The sequence below is a fragment of the Lycorma delicatula genome, chromosome 7 (genome assembly GCF_047948215.1).
Source record: "Lycorma delicatula isolate Av1 chromosome 7, ASM4794821v1, whole genome shotgun sequence".
Classification (NCBI taxonomy): domain Eukaryota; kingdom Metazoa; phylum Arthropoda; class Insecta; order Hemiptera; family Fulgoridae; genus Lycorma; species Lycorma delicatula.
Genome location: NC_134461.1, coordinates 95,872,362 through 95,892,487, shown reverse-complemented (window position 1 = coordinate 95,892,487; position 20,126 = coordinate 95,872,362). Strand labels below are relative to the sequence as shown.

At 30.1% G+C, this 20,126-nt stretch overlaps 1 protein-coding gene across 1 annotated transcript in view; it reads right to left on the bottom strand.

Annotated features, from left to right (window-relative positions):
- The window catches only part of Tango4 (transport and golgi organization 4), a 35,788-nt gene continuing 15,662 nt past the window's right edge, over positions 1 to 20,126 (bottom strand). The window contains exons 6-10 of the mRNA XM_075371311.1: positions 18,835 to 19,029; positions 13,300 to 13,418; positions 7,629 to 7,830; positions 2,353 to 2,484; positions 1 to 189 (exon numbers count right to left, since the gene is read on the bottom strand). Of these exons, the coding sequence (XP_075227426.1) occupies positions 130 to 189; positions 2,353 to 2,484; positions 7,629 to 7,830; positions 13,300 to 13,418; positions 18,835 to 19,029 (708 nt within the window). The 3' untranslated portion in view covers positions 1 to 129. The remainder of the gene's footprint in view (positions 190 to 2,352; positions 2,485 to 7,628; positions 7,831 to 13,299; positions 13,419 to 18,834; positions 19,030 to 20,126) is intronic.

The following is a 20,126-nucleotide window of genomic DNA, read 5'->3' as shown; positions in this document are numbered from 1 at the left end:
TATAATGCAGAAAAAAATATTTTATTACAATTAAACATGTAAAATACATATACATAACATATAATATTGAAAAAGTACAGTTCCAAAAAAAAAAAAAACAATAGTTATAAGATTTTCAGATAAAAAATATTAATATTTTCTTCTCTTTAATATCTCTGGCCGCCAATTTATTGGATGTGTTTCCTCAGTCTGAAAAATAAATGCAATCTATTTTATAAAATTATTTTTCACATGTATCAAAGAATTCAAACTTAACATAAAACTGTCAACCAAACCTCTAAACTTTTATGTAATATATCCACCAAAGTGAGAAAAAAACTTTCAGCCAAGTGGCTGAAAAAACTGGATGTCAATTTGTAGCTATACTGAAATTTGTAATCATATGTAAACACATATTATATATTCTTTGCTATTATATATGGGTGAGTCAAAGATTAGCTACACTTTTTGTTGTATAATTTATTTACACGAAGGTAGGGGTTCAACATCTAGATCATTTTTCTACACGGTCATCTCACTTATTATGCATTTAGTCTAGTGATCCTCAAGCTTGTGTTTTTTCTTTAAAAGAAAGTTTATGGTTGATTGTGAAGTCACATTTCCATTGCTTCTTGCACATCTAAAGCTAAGGAAACTGACGACCTCGCAAAGCATCCTTGAGCAGCCCAAACAGATGAGAGTAGGTAGTAAGCTGTCTTGGTACCCATTGCACACAGAATTTATGCAAGCCGAGCTCATTGTGGATGATTTGATGGGTAAAGCCATGACTAATGTTCAAAGAAGACACTACCTCATAGATGGTAGCTTGCCTATTCGCTAGAACCATCTCTTGAGCTTGCTGAATCTTGTCATCTGTGTGGAAATTGATCTGTGTGGCTCCTTCTTGTCACAACTGTCTGGCCACTTTTAAAAAACACTTTTATAGGATAAAGTACTATCCCCATATTGTGACAAAAATTTAAAGCCCCTTTCATATCCTCCAACCACAGAAATTGGATCACTGCTTGTTGTTTGATCTTTGTGCAAACTGCTAACGAGGTGGACACGTTTAAACTGAAATAGTCGAAAGGCTATTATCCCAATCTCATAGCAATGGGGATTAAATTTCGGACACATGACCGCCAGTTGTACAAACTCTAAGCATGCATAAGGCAGTATGACAACCTTGAAAGTGTAGATAATTTCTGATTCACACTTGAACTTGTTTGAATATTTACTTACTTTGGACACAGCACATCTACCAACCACATGATAAATAAATTAATTTGGAAAAAAGTATTTTTATTCTTTCCTTCATAAATGGTAAAATTATAATATAATTGGGCAAGGCAATCCTTATATTTCAGCTTAGGGAAGCTGCCAATATGAAGATACCTTTTTGTTAAGAAGAAGAAGAAGAATTTTTTTACTAGAAGGTTACTGCTTTTGTAATGTAATCGTTTGAAAATGCTCCACACATTAAATTTGTGCATAAAGGAAGATGAGTTAGATGAAGTGATAGGTTAAAAAAAAACTAGAACCTTGATAGGAATTGAATTATGGAATTGGTTGATCTGGAAGCCAGCATACTAACCACTACTCTAACTGGTAAGCCCTAAACATCTTTTTGATGTTTACGGACTGGGCCTTCAAAACAAAGAATGTATTTCAGGACTTCAGCATTAATATTCGACGATTTTGGTTGATAACTGGTCTCAGAATTAAAAAATAAAGAACCAATTTTACTATTTTATGCCATGAAATAACTTAAAAACATAAATGCTATTTAGGTAACTTTGATTTTCTTCAATTTAACTAACAAACTTAACATAAGGGCACTAAAAATATTATAACAATCATCAAAAATGTACTTCTAACATATCTATTTCTGTAAATGCTACTCTATTATAAAATAAAAGTTTTTAATTCAATCTATGTAACAAAGTATACGCTATTTAATTCTGTAGAATTCACATATATACTATGTACATATATAACTACTTATTATACACAAATATAGAAACTTTCCACTGCTACTGAGAATTTCCAATGTTCTACTCTACTAACAGACTTTGGTTTAACACAGAGCAATTGTGTTAAACAAAGCACAATGTTATATTGAGCTATGTATAAAACTGGTTTGTAATGGAAGAGCAGTAGCCTAGTGGAGAAGGATGTATAAAGATGTAAGAAGAAGGATTTTGAGGTAGCAAATCAATAATAACAAACTGTTTTATACGTTAAAGCAGTCTTGTGCATTACAAACAGATCTAACTTACTGACTTTGTCCTTATCTGCCATGTGCACAATTTTAAAAATTTTATACCTATTATGTCGATATATGTTTAATTTTCTAAGTACACTAATACATACCGCGCTACCATCTTCCTTATAAATTTTAATAGTTTTATCAGCCTCAGTTGTTATCAGTCTACTTCCACTCTGATCAAATGTCATGGAAAATATACCAGATTCACTATCCATACTACCCGGTTGTACTGGAGCCTAAAAAAAAAAAAACCTAAGAACAATCAACAAAACTATAATATACTCAAAACCTGTCAGTATTCTTTGGTTTTTTGGTCAATAACATTTTGTAACAAAAAGAGCTCCAATAAAAAAATTATGTAGTTGTAGTTACATCTTTTCCATTAACAAACAACAATTGTAAAATTACATAAAAAAATGTAAGCACACTACAGTTCAATCACCACTTTACGGTGCCTTCATATACTTTACTCCCATTCCACTACAACTCCACCTCTTTTTACTTATAATTTTTTAAAAATAAAACACTTCAGTTTACAAATTCAAAGTATATATGGTAAATTTCATTGCAATCATATTTATTCAGTATATCATGAATTTACTACAATTGACAAACTGATTTCCAACAAAAATACATCTATTCAATTTACGAGGATTTTTTTTTCAAGGTCCAACGGTCACAAAATTAAACCACAGTGAAAATAAACAATTTTTTATTTGTAACAAGTACTTACATAGTTACGCTATTTCTCTACATAGTCGCCACTCCGATTTAGACATTTGTCGTAGCGTGGTACCAAGTTTCCAATACCCTCGTCATAGAACGGAGCCGCCTGTGTTTTCAGCCATGTTTCTACGCTGGTCTGCAGCTCGATGTCTGTGCCAAAATGTTTTCCTCCTAGCCAGCGTTTCATGTGAGCAAAGAGGTGAAAATGCTGCAGGAGCTTCTTTGTTACAGCTGCAGTGTGCGGCCAACCATTGTCATGGAGAAGACAATGCCTGGTGACAAAATTCCTCTCCGCTTATTCTGAATTGCCCTTCGTAGACGTTGAAGAGTCACGCAGTAAGAGGCTGCAGTGGTGGTCGTGCCATATTCCATGAATTCCACCAAGAGCTGCAGACCAGCGTAGAAACATGGCTGAAAAGACAGGCGGCTCTGTTCTATGACGAGGGTATTGGAAAGTTGGTTGGTACCACGCTACGACAAATGTCTAAATTGGAGTGGCGACTATGTAGAGAAATAGCGTAAGTATGTAAGTACTTTTTACAAATAAAAAATTTTTTATTTTCACTGTGGTTTTAATTTTGTGATCGATCGGACCTTGAAAAAAAAACCCTCGTATATAAGAAAAATATATATTATAAAAAATTGCCAGTTCTACTTAAAAGGGGAATGGAATGAAGCAACTTAATAAAATCTACTATTGTAAGAACATTCTGTTCCATCCAAGAAAGAGTGCTCAACACTCAAACCACTGAAAGAAGAAACATTTCTTAAAAATTCTCCATTAGATTACTACTGTAAAACAATACACTTTATTTACAGCTTGAGTAAATATACATCAATAAAACATTTTGAAAGTGAAGTGGGCAATAAACATAATACTTGTGTATACTGGCATTTACAATTACATGAAGTCTGTGAGGGCAGTTTGTGAAGTAATCCATTTGTGATTAATGGACCAAACTTGCACGTTAAAGCCAACAAAATCTGCTTCACTATTAAAAAGTACAATTGCAGAAAGGTTATTATTAAAATCATAATGGGTTTTCGTGTGACATATTCTAACTTTCTTTCAGAACTAAAACAGACAGAACCACTATACATTTGCCAATAATAAATCAACATACTCCAAGCCCAACTATGATATCTTGGTAACCCTACAGTAAGATATTCCAGCAGTATGAAAAATTTCATATTAGTATCTCAGCTCTATCTTGTACTTTAGAATTTGCTGATTCTGTGGCACAAGCCTTGAATATATATGGCCTAAGGGCAAAAAATTGCAACAAGGAACAATACAATGGGGTCACACATAGATCAGAAAATGCTTGATTCCAACCTGATGGAATTTATGTAATAATATTCGAGGGGTGGCTGAAATTTAAAGTTTAATTGCAAATGAAAAGAGATAGTCAAACAAAACAACTGGCATAAATGTACATTTTATTAAAAACTTGCATTTATTTTTCCGTCACAATTTTCAGCTACACATTTACCCTCACAGCAACAAATATGATGAGTATGGAGGGTGTGAAACCTGGAGCAGCTTCATAGATTCTTGAATACGATGCACAGAACTCCCAAAGTATTTTAATGATTAATGGATCATGGTAAACCTCAGTGCTGTATTCCATGCTATACTGTTTTTTTCTTCTGGGTTGTAAAGATGCATTTGAGTTTCATCTCAGGTGCATCAGTATGAACTTGAGTTCCATGACAATATAGAAAAGTAAGTCTACTCCCTTCTTATGATAACATTTGTGAACAGAAGCTGTTCACGACATTCCTTTTGCTGTTTCTTTTTTTGTGAGTTTGCTTGGCACCAATTGTGAACAGATTTCATGATAGCCCAGTCGTGCAATACAGTGTTACTTGTTCTTTAAACAAACCCTATTTCATTAGTGATGGATCGATCGGTCATTTTGTGCTTCTAAGTAATCACAAAAACTGTCAACCACTGTGAGGTTTACCAGGTTCTGAGGCACAATGTTTTATTGCTCACACAGTACTTCAGTCAACAGTTTCAGCATCATAAACTACTTTTAGTGATGGACTGTCACTAATGTTCACCTTTTCTGCTGTTAAAAAAGTTCAATCACTGCACGTTGTTTTAGATGTGCTGATATACTTGACTCCATAACAATGTGTACAGAAGTCACACCGAAATAAGTCAAAATGGATATTTCCATTGAAATCTGAAGCACACAATGCACATTACGTTCAAGCACTCTCATTACTTTAGTTACAGAACTTGTAAATTAATAAGATTGATGTGCCCATTTGTACACTAAAATTTTGAGAGTTTATTTGTCTCAGTCAAAAATAGTTTTCTAAAATTTTCTTATTTATTTCACATTAAAAAATACTGGGTGGAGCAGAAACAATTAGACAATATAAAAGTCATGCCACACCAACATCTGTGTACATGGTGGGCAAACCATACATAAATGAGTAAAGCAGTTTAAAACATTCCAGCAAACACAAAAGTTTCGCTACTGTAATGCAAAGAGTTTTTCAATGACATTTTGACATTGGCAAGAATGAAAACACAGCAAACAATATTGAATTGGGTCAGATAATTCAGGTTTAATGCATCCATTGTCAACAAGCAGACACCTGGTGGCTCTTTAATTGTGTGAACTACAGAAAATTTACAGAGAGGGCAGAAAAGTTTCAGCAGAGTTCTCAGTGTTGTTTTGCTAGTCACCATTCAACAGCCTAACATTTAAACCCTAGAACAGTTGGACACATCTTACCTGAGGATTTAATATTCCATCTCTATAAAATTCAAGTACTGCAAAAATTCCATCTGTGGGATTTGAATCATCAGAGTGACTTGTAGGCAATTACTGCACTAATCAAAGAAATGCTGCAATTGCTAGTGTCTTATTAAGCACATTATCATCTAAACAGTTATCTTAACAAGCACAACTTCAGGTTTTTATCTGCAGTTTGTGAATAGGGCACACTAGGCTCACTCATGGATATCTTATGATTCAAACAGATGCACCAATTTGTGCTCACTGCAACTGCCGAATGACAGTGCACAACATAGTTGTGGATTGTATATGTTATGCAGCATTGCGTTAAAAGTTTAAACTAGGGTCTAACAAGCAAACGATTCTTGGGGATAGTGAAATGTTGTTATCTTCTATTTTACAATTTCTTAAGAGTCATCAATTTATATTCAAATATATAAATTAGTGTGTTCCAAATATTTATGCCATTTGCTGTAATGGAGACGGTAATTTAAAAAAAAAATTTTTTTCTCGAGATATATAAGTGATATATGTTTGTGTTATTTCACTTTTAACATCCGTAACAGGCTTTTTACTTTAAAGATATATTTTTGCATATCAGGGTTTTTAGTTTTTTAATTCATGTTTAACTGTCCAATTTTTTTTAAAACAAATTTTGTACCCAGGCAGTGATAACACCTAAGTGTTTTTTGCCCCAAAAGAAAAAAAGAATAGATACTGGGCCACAGAGAATCCAAGAATGTTGTATTAGAAGCCACTGCACAGTGAAAAGGTTAGTGTGGTGTGGTGTTGGTACATTTGGAGTGATTGGGACAAACTTTTTTTTTTGAGAATATTAATGGTCAGTCTGTTACAGTCACATCCAATCAATAAGTGATGCTGTTGTGAATGTTTATCCATAATGAACTTCACTGGCATCAAGTCAATGAAGTCATGCCATACAGCCATGTGTCATATTGACACAAGCCTGGTGTGGTTCCATCAGGATGGTGCTACCACCAACACAACATGAAATTCCGTGGTATAATACAAGAAATGTATCCAAACATATTACCTCTTGTTTTGGAAACATTGCATGGCCTCCCCGCTCTCCTGATTTATCAACTTGTAATTTTTTCCTCTGGGGAAATTTGAAAGAGAAGGTTTATGTCAACTGACCTCACACTGTACAGAAAATGAAATATTTCATACAAGCAGAAATTCATACAATTCCAGGGGATCAGCTAAGGAAAGTCATGGATGACATGCAGAAATGTAACTTACTGCTAATGGTGGTCACTTATGTTATGTTTAAAACATGAGTTGAAAACTAAATGCTTGTCCTTCTTCTTTACAATGGTGTAACCAGTTAGTATTTTGTTTGCAATTTAAGTATTAATTTTCCTATTTTAAATCATCTAACTGTTTCTGCTCCATTCTGTATATTGGTGAAACAAAATTTAAGAACATAAAATTTTAAACAAGTTTTATTTAAAACCCTTTTTTTTCAGTTTATTTTAATTATTTTTATTAATCTACAAGAGGTTACTTTATAAATGACCTTGAATATAAAATACTTACTGATATGTAAAATAGTTTCATGTAAATTGACCCAATAACTATAATGAACAAACTGTATAAATCCTCATTCAACGTGTTATATTAGGAAAAATTACTCAAGAAACACAGGTAGAAGAACATCAACTACAGCTAAGATGCAGTTGAATTATAGTGTTGTAATAAATTATAACTACATAATTTGAAAAGAATACAACAGTTCAAGCTAATGTCATGACAAGTAGCAAAACTACTTGTAACAAGTAACATTTCAAAAAAAGATTATAGTACATTTAATAGATGCATGTATCAAAAATCAAAACTCGGCTATCATAAGGAACTGCATGTATGTCATTACTTACCTGTAATCTCTGAAAATTATAACCAGTTCTCCAATCCCAACAGTATAATGTACCATTATCTGCACCAGATACTAAAACACCTTCAGCATTAACAGCTAAACAATTAACAATGGCGTTGTGACCAGCAAGGTTCTGTATGAATTTACCTTCTGGACATTTCCATTGTTTAATGTTATCTGGACTGGCTGATGCAAACATATATCTGAAATTATCAATGAGTAATAATAATATATAAATACATATGAGGAAAAGTTAAAAAAAACCTTGAATGAACTAAAAATATAGAATAATTACTTCAAAATAAAATAAATAAATAAAACTTGTACATAATACTTACAAGGGTGGGGTGAACAGTTCCGGGTCTCACTAAGAGATGATGTTAGTACGCTTAATTTCTCGACAGTGTTGAGATTCCAAATTTCATTATTTTACTAAAAGAGTTTCAAGTTACTGCATCACTAGTATAGTATTTGCAGTCTATCAAACTGTAGAATTAGGCTGTTTTTTTTTTTTGGAAAATGGAAAATTCTGGAAATTCAAGCAGTGATTAAATACTTTTTCTGAAAGTACAAAGGAAATTAAAGAAGAGCTTGATACAAAATTGGGAGAATCTTCTCCATCAAATACAACAGTTAAATGCAGGGTCGCAGGGTTTAATATGAGTCAAACACGCACTAGTGATGAGCAATGGAGTGAACACTGTTGAAGTGACTACACCTGAAATGATAGAAAAAGTGAGTAAAATTGTTTTGGGAGATCAACGAGAGATAATGAAAAGTTAGCAGAGTGTAGGCATGTCAACAGGCATGCTGAATATTTTGTACGAACATTTGGGCATGAACAAGTTGTGTGCTAGATGGGGCAATGTTTGTTCATGCCTGACCAAAAATAGTGCCGAAAAAACATTTCAAGCAATTGTCAAAAAGGAAGAATCAATAAATGGCAAATATTACACAAACCTACTGCAGTATTTCAGAGATGAAATTAAGGAAAAACGACTGCATTTGGCAAAAAAAAAATAAAAGTGCTTTTCCATCAAGACAATCCTTCAGCTCATACTTCACTCATTGCAATGGCAAAAATCAACAAATTACAGTTCAAATTGCTCCTGTACTTTCCATATTCACTTGATCTGGCTCCCAGCGACTATCACTTGTTTCTTAACCTAAAAAAATGGCTTGAAAGAAAGAGATTTTAGACCAATAATGAAGTTATTGCCACTGTAGATGGTTATTTTAAGGAGTTGGATAATAAATTGATGTTCCAAACTGATATAACATTCTTTTGGAATGCTGGGCAAGTGTATAGATTTTAATGGTGAAGATGTTGAAAAATAAATCAAAATATAACCAGAAAAATGTTGTTTTCTTACCCAAGCAGGCCTGGAACTTCTTGCTTTACCCTTGTATATTATATGATGATATTTAAGTACTACAATAAATATATATTACATAATTAAACAATTTGTTTATTTTCTTTATCATCTCGTAATTACAAAACCCAGCAGGATTGAAGCAGTACCTATACACATAATTAACGATACAGTCCACTTTTTATTGCAATCTTATATCTTATTACCCACATTTTTTGGACCAAAAAATATGGGTAATAAGATACTTGTTCCTCCTAGGCTAGCTTTTGTAAGTCTTTATGGATTTTGTGAGTTTGATACATAAGAAGGTTGTAAATAATGTGCATCAGATAACTTGTTATGCAAATTGTGCAAGCTATATATTGCAAATCATGAAAAGCTATATCGTGGTTTTAAGCTGTAATTGGAACTATAACCAGTATTGTATACTATTCTTATTGAATTACATTGTATTGAATTGTTATTGATTTTATTCTGTGAATTGCTGCTGTAGCATGTGTAATTAGTTAACTAGCCATCGAGTCACCACTTTATCAGTGCTTGTCAGCACTGTTATCAACAAAATCATTATTAACTAATTGTGTTCAACTAAGTCACTTTTAATTACATTTCATCTCTATGTTATTCCATGTTTATTCTCCAAATTCTAATTACTCCTAATAACAAGAATTATTTTCCTTGCACTGTATTCCAGTATTTTCTTGCAATGTAGCAATGACCTACTGTAATTACCCTCAGAATTTAAGCGCACTAACCACTCTAGAATTTTTAATCTGTAATTTGCAGAATTTTGTTTTAACCATGGAGAAAGATGGAAATAAGAACCTTACACAACAAAGAGGGATAATAAAAGCTACTCTAATAAGAACAAGTATCATTGTAAGCGATCCACGAAATCACTAGAATATTCAATTATTGTATACAAAATATTGCAGATTACCTAACGTTCAAAAGGAATTTGACTCCATTCAGAATAATTTAGAATTGAATGACGAAGAAGATAAACACTCAAACTGTACCCTATAGTTTGAAGATCTTTATAACATACCAAAATAGCCATCAACAAAAAACTAATTGTTTCTAGGCATGTGAAAGCCCTTTTAACACTGACATCAGCTAATAAGGCTTCAACAGTCAAATTAAGGTACTTAAATCAATGAATTAACAAGCAATTGTGAGGCTAAAAAGGTGTTAAATACAGAAGTTCCATTAGAAGAACTATTCTTGGCTCACATTGTTCTTGATAGGGTCGATTTATCTACTCGAACTCAATATGAATCTTCTTGGGATCATCAAGAAATTCCTAATTTAGATAAATTAATTAAATTTTTAGAAAAGAAATCTCATAAATATCAAATTATTATAAACAGCAGTGATGACAACAATGATTCACATGTACTATCGTATAAATTAATAAAATCAAGTCTGTGACTAAACCTATTAAGTTATTGTATATGTCAACTAGACATAATTGTGTAGTATGCAAAACACCTCATGTTATTTTTAAATGTCCAAAATACTTGTCTTTAAGACCAAATGAATTATATGACATAGCTAAATGTAACAACTTATGCACTAACTATTTAAAACATAAATTCAATGAAAGTAAATCAACTATTGCTTGTTTTAAATGTAATGTACAACATCATACAAGTCTTCATTTTACTGAAGCTCATGTCGAATGTAATTCAAATTCCCAACCAAGTACTGATAAGTCAAATTACTACCAAGTCAGAACAAATTATTATGCTAACAAACAGAAACAACTGAAAATATTGTTAGCAACTGCACTGGTAAAAGTCCATTTCTCACACTCACATTTTGATTTATTCCCTAACAATCTCAGCTTTATCAGTGATGAATATGGAGAACGCTTTCACCAGGAGTTATCTACAATGAAAATTCAATACCAGGAAAAATGGAACCCAAAAATGTTAACTGACTACTGTTGGCATGTAAAGAGGGACCTACAGCAAATTACAGCAGAAAATCCAAACAAAATAGATTTTAGGTGAGTACAAAATGCATGTAATATATTGTCATATTACGTTCACCATACATTTTTTGTTTCAAAAGAAATTTCAATTACAAAAAACTGAGCTCGATAGAAAAAATCTATTTACATATATGAAATCAGCATAAAAATTTCTATAAGAATCAGCCATTCACTCTCATTTAACAAACAAAAAATTAAAATTTGTTGACCTGTGTTAACACTTCTGATTGTAAAAAAATTTTTACAATAAATAATAAATCAACAATAAAAAATATATATATATATGAAAAAAAGTAGAAGTTATTAATGAAAAAAAATTTTATGTTCTTTTCATTAAAAAAAAAAGAAGTGTATATGTAATTTAATATGCGCACAAGGAAGTCATGTGGTGTCCACATCAGATTTTTTATTATTTATTATTGCATTCATTTTTAAAGTTTATAATAATTTTAAAGTTTTTTACAATGTACATTTAAAATTAGGCTATTTTCTATGATAAATTATTTCAGTAAACTGCAATGCAAAAAACAAAAAAAAACTTAATAAGTGCCCTGCATAAAAATGAACATCATGGTAACTAAAAGTAACATAGATAAGAAATAAAAACTAACTAAAAATAAACTAAAGCAATTTTTTTTAATAATTGGCTCACACCTAAGACTGCCATAACTTTTCACAAAAACTAGCCTAAATTATTCGTATTTTACAAAGTAAACAAAAAACAATATTTAATAACTTGGTTTGCATAAAAATGATAAAGAAATGTAGATTTCAATTTAACAAAGAATATATGAATGATCACAACTTAAAGGAAAACTAAAATCACTGTGAATAAAGAAATACAAACAAAAAAACTTGAAACAACATATTTTGTACATTTTGAACAGAAAACAATTGTTATTAACATTTACTTGAAAAATGTATTGCCCAAAATGTTTTTTACACACATCACAAAAAGCATGTTGCACATCTCTACCTCTTCTCAACCAACTGAGAAGAGGTGTAAGTTTATATCTAGGCATTGGTCATTAAACAGAGTCTTTTTAGATGCCATTTAAAAGCAATTAATTACCTAAAATAAAGATAAAAATTCATGATGGTTTGAGAGAAATTCCAAGAAAACAATTAAAAAATTTTGAATGGTAACTTTTGTATTTAAATTTCACCAGTGAAGACATTTACTGCAATTTGGAATAAGTAAAAAAGAATAATTAGGGAATATAAGTAAGAACAGAACATGTTAATAGCTGCTTGATGCACGCAGTTGCAATGTGCTGGGCAATGGGATTACTACTTCCTGACGCTGGGAAAGTATACCAAATATATTTTGGCATAAGATACTTTATAATAACTAAAATAATCTTAATTCAGTAACAAAAATGCAATTCTCTGAAATTTGTCCTGACTTTTCCTGGCAGTGGGAACCATATTTAATGAGAAGGCTAAGATAAGAGATTACAAGCGAGAAAGCAGCAAGAACACAAGAAATGCTGCTGGTTGGAAAAAAGAAAATAATGATTTGAAAAAGTACAAGGAATAAAGGAAGGACTTAAAACGACTACTTAGAAAGAAGAGAAAGGATGAGAGAAAATTGAGAAATTGGAAAAGGAGAGATGAGGTAATAACATGAGAAAAGTTTCTACCGCTGTGTGATGAAAAATAAATAAAGGTTATTAGCCTAAGGTGAGTTAGTGAGAGATGAAAAGGGTAATCTATAAACAGATAAAGACAGAATTAAAACAAGATGAAAAGAATACTTTAAGAATTTCTTAATGTTGAGCAAGCTGAGGAGGGTGAGGATGTAGATTTCTACACAGTCAAAGATGAGGATGTGAGGCAGACAATGGAGGAAGTGCGTCGTGTTTAAAAACCTAAAAAAGAACAATTCACCAAGTCCTGATCTGATACTAGAGTAACTGTTAACGATAGGAGGTGAAAGACTGGAAAGGGAAATACAGCTGTTCAGGAGCAATGACTTCCAAGTAATCAAGATTTTCCATTTCATCATCCATTATATTACTGAGTGCCTCGTTGTATGATTTACTCTCAGTTTTACTCGAATTATACTCTCACTGAATTATCACTCTCACTGTCAAAATACAATTATATTTTCTACAGTACCTTATCAAAGATGCAGCAATTAAAAATAAAAAACTGGAGGGAAGCAAAGGAGAATAATCAACCAACAAAGGGAATGACTGAAATCTTTATGAACTTTTATTAACTAAGAAAATAATAATTATTATAATAAGAATTTTTATGACTTGAGGAATAAAAAATATTAAAAGAATGATTATACTCACTGTGTTGGGTGAAATATAACAGAACGCACACTTTTTTTGTGATTAGTCAATGTAGCCATGGATTTACCAGCTGCTAAATCCCATAACCTAATTGTACAATCATGACTACCAGTTACAACCTGAAAATAATCAGATAAATACAAAAAAAATTACACAGCAAAAAGAACACAAAACTATAAATTTATTTCTACATTAACATTAATTACATAAACAGTTTGTGTGTGATGAAGAATAAGACCTGATCAAAAAATATCCAAACTCATTTTTCATCTCAGGAAGCAGTAGAATAAAGAGGCAGAGTTCAATAAATTGCTATAGTTACTCTTGTTACACAAGAACATACAACAAAAATTTTTATTTAATATCGTTGACTGAAACCAACTGTCTGTGAAACTGTTGACATTTTCATCTTTGAGATATTGTTAACAAAGGGACCACATCAGTGGAAATCATGCAACTAGAAGCTCCATTATGATAATGTTTACACCCTTTCTTTTACTTCATACTTAGTCAAGAAGTTAACATCCATTCCCCAATTTTGCCAAGCATCTTACTCTCCAAATATAGCTACCTGTATTTCATGAGCTGAAAATTCTGCTTAAAATGTCACAATTTGAAAAGTTGAAATGTCTTAGGTATACTTCTAAGTAAATAACAAAGATTTATTACTAAATATTCATATATTAGACAGACTAAACACTTTTATACTAACATATACAAAAACCACATGCTTATTTTTAAGGCACAAAAACAAGCAGAAAGGTTATCACCTGCTTCAGAAAAACAAGACCTTAATTCTGAGATAAGGAACATAAAACAAATATATAGTAAAAAAAAAAAAAAAAAAAATACACAAACATCTTCAAAGCATAGTATAAAGAAAGAAAAACAGTATGGTTATGAAGGAACTCTATAATAACAAAAAGAAAAACTGAATTAAGGTAGGTATAAGTCCCACATTTATATTCAAATGATGCAAGCATGAGATAAGCATGTTAAAGGTTAACCATGGGGTTAGAATAAAAGTACAGTATAAACTGAAACAATTTTATTTTTAAGAAAACATGTACAGTCTGTTCAATCTAATATTTAGAACTAATAAAATAAATGCAGTAAATTTAAACAAAAATTTACTAAACGCTTTCTATTCTCAATAAAATTTCTGGCAGCAACTGAACTGTTTTTAAACATTTTAATAAGTTATCCATTATCACATTAAATACAACTAATTCTTTGTACTAGTTTGAAATATAGCCACAATGTTATATAAAGTATGCATATTAAACCACTACATATTATCAAGTGGATATTAGTATATCACAGAAGCCATAAGAAATCTATGAGCAAAACTAGAATGCCTCATACAAAATCGACTTGCACTGATGACCTCAACGGCAATATTGTATTTTTAATGTGTTATAGGTTATTTTAAACCACGTAAACTACTCACTTTGCCACACTTCTCATAGAGCATCTCAAAACTGATCACATAATTCAAAAAGGCTGGCTCAGTGCAAGATTCCTTTATTGAAGTTGTTGGTCCATTACCTGGGATTCTACATGGTTAGAAACCCAGTAGAAACTGACAGAATATGTATAGGCAATGGGATTACTGCATGATTAATAATACCTGGGTTTATTACATGGTTAGTAACCCAGTAGAAACTTCCAGACAGAATACATATACATACTGTACACAACAGAATCAATCTTTGCAAATTATCTCATAGAAACAGGAGCCCGTAACAGGAAACACAGCATGGAAATTAAACACATTTTGATTTCTATGCTCTCATTCCCATTAGTAATAATTAATTTTTTTAACTGTTTAGAATAGAGGAAAGATGTTTATGAAAGACTTTCACTGGTTTTGAATTCATCTGTATTCTTTATTTTGATTTTAAGCTGCTATTGTTTATAATGAAAATATAAACACCATTATAACCTAAACAAACCAGCTATTTCCATAAATCTTCACATTCAATTGTTTGTTTAACTTTTGTACAAAAAAAGAAAAATAACTGTGATAATTTTATTGATTTAAATAATTATTATTATGATGGTTATTACTCAACTTTTTTAACAGTAAAAACATACAAATTTTAGACAGTTGGAAAACTATTTTTAATTCTGTATATTAAGTTACCAAAATTTTCCTGGCTTTAAAAATTGGAATGGTACAAAACATCAGAAAATTCCTACTTTTTTGTCAAGTGATTTTTTTTTTTTTTTTTAAACTAAAAGATGTTCAGTAATAATATCGTTATAGATACACTAAAAATTAAGCAATAAAAATTGCAAAACAGCACTTAAAGATTCATTAACACTGATAGCAAATTCTTTTTTTTAATTTCATTGAGGCTCGACTCTCCTTTGTTTAAATAAAAATTTTCCCAAAAAATTACAGGTCTCCTGTTATAAGCTGAAGATTGATGTTATAGTATAATGAGGACTGCATAAGACGTAGAATTATTAATATTACATGTGATTTTCAAAAATACAATTTTATAAATTTAAGGGCTAATAATTGGAATGATATCATGAGTATATGATTGGACTTATTTAAAATAAGTTGTTCATATTGTCCTACGCAAAAGACATTAACTTGCATTTTAGAACAAAATATGACTACATATGAATATGAATCACTTGGAGATAGGAAATTTAATTTACTTTGAATTAAATACTATTTGAATCATGGTTCTATTAGTTGAAAGCAAACTCAAGTTATTAAAACCATTTGTGCATTAATCCAAGTATTATCTTGTCAGTTTTTTCTGCTGATTATTTAGTTGTTAGATTTTTGTGTACGTTTTTGAAAATTATTTTTTGTAGTTTCATGTAGTTATAATGTTCGACTATTCTGTTAGATAAATCTGGTGTCATTTTTCTTCTATAAATCTATGTATAACTATAAATACAGTAAATGAAAGTAAAGTAAAAAATTGCATGGACATAGCGAAGAAATTATACACAACAAATTTAAATTTATGACAATTAAGAATGACAATTTCCATATTCCACTGCAGCAAAATCAGCTCCATTGCAGTAAAAGTATTGTTGTACCATTTAGTGTGATATACATAAAGAAGGAAATTCAAGGCATTTTTAAAGATAAAGTGGAAATCATAAAAAAAGAGAAGGCATCAAGTTTCAATTCTCCAAATTAAAGTTACAAAAAAGAGAAATTCATACCAATGATTAACAGTTATAATTCATCAGTTGTTAGGAGAATCATAAGAATTTTTAATTGACTGAGAAAACAGTACAAAGTTTAAAGAGGTAACAAAATAAATTTAAAAATGATCTTAAGACAAGCAGAAAAACAGTTTAAGAACTGTAACAGTTTAGGGTTGAAATAGGAAATAACGTACAATACAAAAATTGTTTATTGAGAATGACGATATTACCACAAAAGGATTTCTTACTTAAAACCATACAATAAGAGAATATATAATTTATATGGATGAATGTTACATTTTAATTTCACATTCAAACAAAAAAAATTAATTTAGATAAAGCAGTGTGGGAGTCAATCCATCAATTTCCAAAGGTGAAACAGTTATCATAATTCATGCAAGTAGAATAAACAGTTTTGTTTCTAGTGCAAAAACAGTATCTACCGTGAAAATATCAATCAATGGAACTTTGAAAAATGAGTTGCAGAGAAACTTATGATCAAATAGCATTAGTGCTTGACAATGTGCAGTATTGCTGCATAAAAATAGAAAAAATTCCAATACAGCAAACTGTGAGGCATAAATGCAGTAGTGGCTAAAAACTAGGATTATTTCTATTAAAAAAATCCATGTTTAAAGAAGTTATCATTTTTTTGACAGTATTTTACAAGAACAAAATCATTCTATTCTTAGACTACCTCTGATCAAGACTTGAACCGGATTGAGATCATTTAATAATAATAAAAAAAACTATGTGGCAAATTGAAATGTCAATGGATATTGAAATTAACTGACTGATATCCACCTGAGTGCTGAAAGTTATAATGAAATTACAAGTGGTACTGAAGATGAGGTTCAGTCAGCAAGACTATCACAAGTTGAGATAATCAACTCAAGGTTAGATAGAATATATAAAAATAAATAATATAATAAAACATTTATTTTGTTACTATAAAATAATATAAAAAATAAATATATATAAAAATCTGACGTAATACATAATTTATTACATTTATAATGAGTGCAATATAAATTCAATATTTCATTTTTTAATCAGGTTAAATTTTAGTAAAATACTTATGTAAATAAATGTTATTTTAATAATTTATAATTTAAATCAATTTTAAATTTAAAAACCATTTTGTATACATTTTGAAAAACAAATGTTACACATGTTCAAATGGAATATGAAACAGAAGTGTTACAATGTAGTTGTACATATTAATGTACCAAATGTAAAAACAACCAACATCTTTGTTAAAGATGTTATAAATAAAAAAATTCTTTTACATCTTAAGGACAATACTAATTTTCAAATAGATTAAATATAGTTTCATAATCCAATCGAAAAATTCTTTTTATAAGATTATTAAAAACTGTTTTCAAAAAAAGGTTATTCTATTTCTGGAATTGGGACTTCTTATGACACCTGTGTTTTAAATTGAATTTGTCAAACGCAGAATGACTTAAAATGGAGCATTTCAAGAAGATAGTTAATCAACTATAATATTCCAATGAATAATCAAAAATTATTAATTAAATTAAGTTTTATTTTTAACAAAATGCTGATCACAGCTGATTACATGAAGTTTTATGATAATCAAATTTTTGTTGATATTGAATTCGTCATTTGAGTGTTACTCAATAAATTTTTTTAAAGAAATTTGGGCTTAAAATTGTTCTTAGATAAACTAATACTGATTATTTCTTGTAGTTAGCTAATTATGGATAAAATACATTCTAAATGAAATCATAATAGTTTTGTTATTTTAAACAATTTATTAATAAAAACTATAATAGTTTCTTAAAAATAAATATTTCACAAAAACCAAATTGCTATCTAAGTAAAAGAAAATTAAATAAAACTGATTTAGCCATTTTCTCACAATCTCTATCTCACCACATAAATTTTCTCAAATTATGTATTACAAAGACATCCTGTCACAACTAAATACAAATTTTTATGCAATTACGATATTTATATTTGATTATGGTTTTTTAATTATAGTTCAACTAATTTGACAACATTCACACTATTTTTTCTTTTAAATTTTAATAAACTTCTGTAAAACATAAATTGATAATTTGTTTAAAATTATCTCATTCTCGAACCATAAACTCATTATCATGATAAAACTGTTTTGATGATTCTAAAAAACACGTTTTTTAATATCATTTATGAAAATCACATTTGACGTATTCTTTTAACCTTAAACAATTATGTACAATTAAACACTAACTTATTAAATATTTCTTAGTTTTTTACTAAAAAAAAAAAAATCAACATTTAATAAGCAGGGTGCTAGGATGCAATGAAAAGTTACTTGAAGTTAAATATAAAAAAATATAAAAATACCTGAGGTTCAGCAGCCTGGCTAACTACACTTGCAACAGTGTTTGTATGTCCAGTCAATGTATGTACATTGGCTTTAGTTCTCATATCCCAAACACGAGCAGTTGAGTCTCTACCAGCAGTGATCAGTACATCAATTGTTGGATGCAATGTTAATGTATAAACGGCACTTAAGTGACCATGGTAATGTCTTATCACCTGCAACAACAAAAATAGATAAAAAATAATAATAATAATAGAGGCAATGAGAAGTCAAACATACTGTAAAATCATACAGTAATTTGCTTTTTAATTTTTTTTTTTTTTTTTTTTTTTTTTTTTAGTGTGGGCAATGACTATGATATCAGTCAATAATAAATATTAATTATCTGCTAGTAATTAGCTAATAATGAAACAGCAGCCCAAACTCTATCAGAAAAGACTCTCATGATACACACTCATTTGTAGGTACATATTCTCATAAAAATAACAACAACAAACATTAACCCATATTTTTCCGCACTCTGATGCACTGGTCATAAAATGATTTCTTAGGTTTATAGATGCTTCTGAATCATATATATGATTTTTGACCCTAGGTATGTTTACTTATCGATTTATGAAATGTTGCAAAAACACAACCAACAGGAAAGGGTGTCTCAATTAACACAAACTGATTTAGCTTAATATTTTTTTTTTTTATAATTTTACGAATCTAAATAAAAACTAAACTTTTTCTAAACTAAGAAAACTAAAATTTTTTACACAGAAATTAGAATACAATATAAATGAATTGTTTATGTTTTATAGTAAACAATGAACAGATTAAGTTTATTTTTTATGATAATCAATAAAACATTTTGGTGATATCCAACTTTACACTTATTACATGAAAATACCGTTGCACTTTTATATTGTTGGCAGCACATTCTTCTTCTATTTACTTTTTTTTTTCAGGAAGATGCTTGCCAATGGAGTGTCGCTGAGTTGCTGCCATTGAAAACTCTGTTGGTCATCCAAGTCTCTACATTTGTGGAATAGCAATTACTTCTGTGTTATTTGCCTTTTATGATAATAATGCAATAACTACAAATCGTCAAAATTTGAGTCGCTCAACTTGTTCTTAGTGGATGTATTGATAAAGCTTCCACAAATTTACTAAAACTACCTCAAGAGAGTTTGAAAAGAAAGGCCACCTTTTTCCTTTCACTGTTATTCGATAGTTGCTGAAACCATTGTCCTTAGCGATTGTATTGCTTGAAGAGATCTGGTTGTTGGATTAAAATTTTTTTTTTTTCCTTAGAACACCTTTTGGC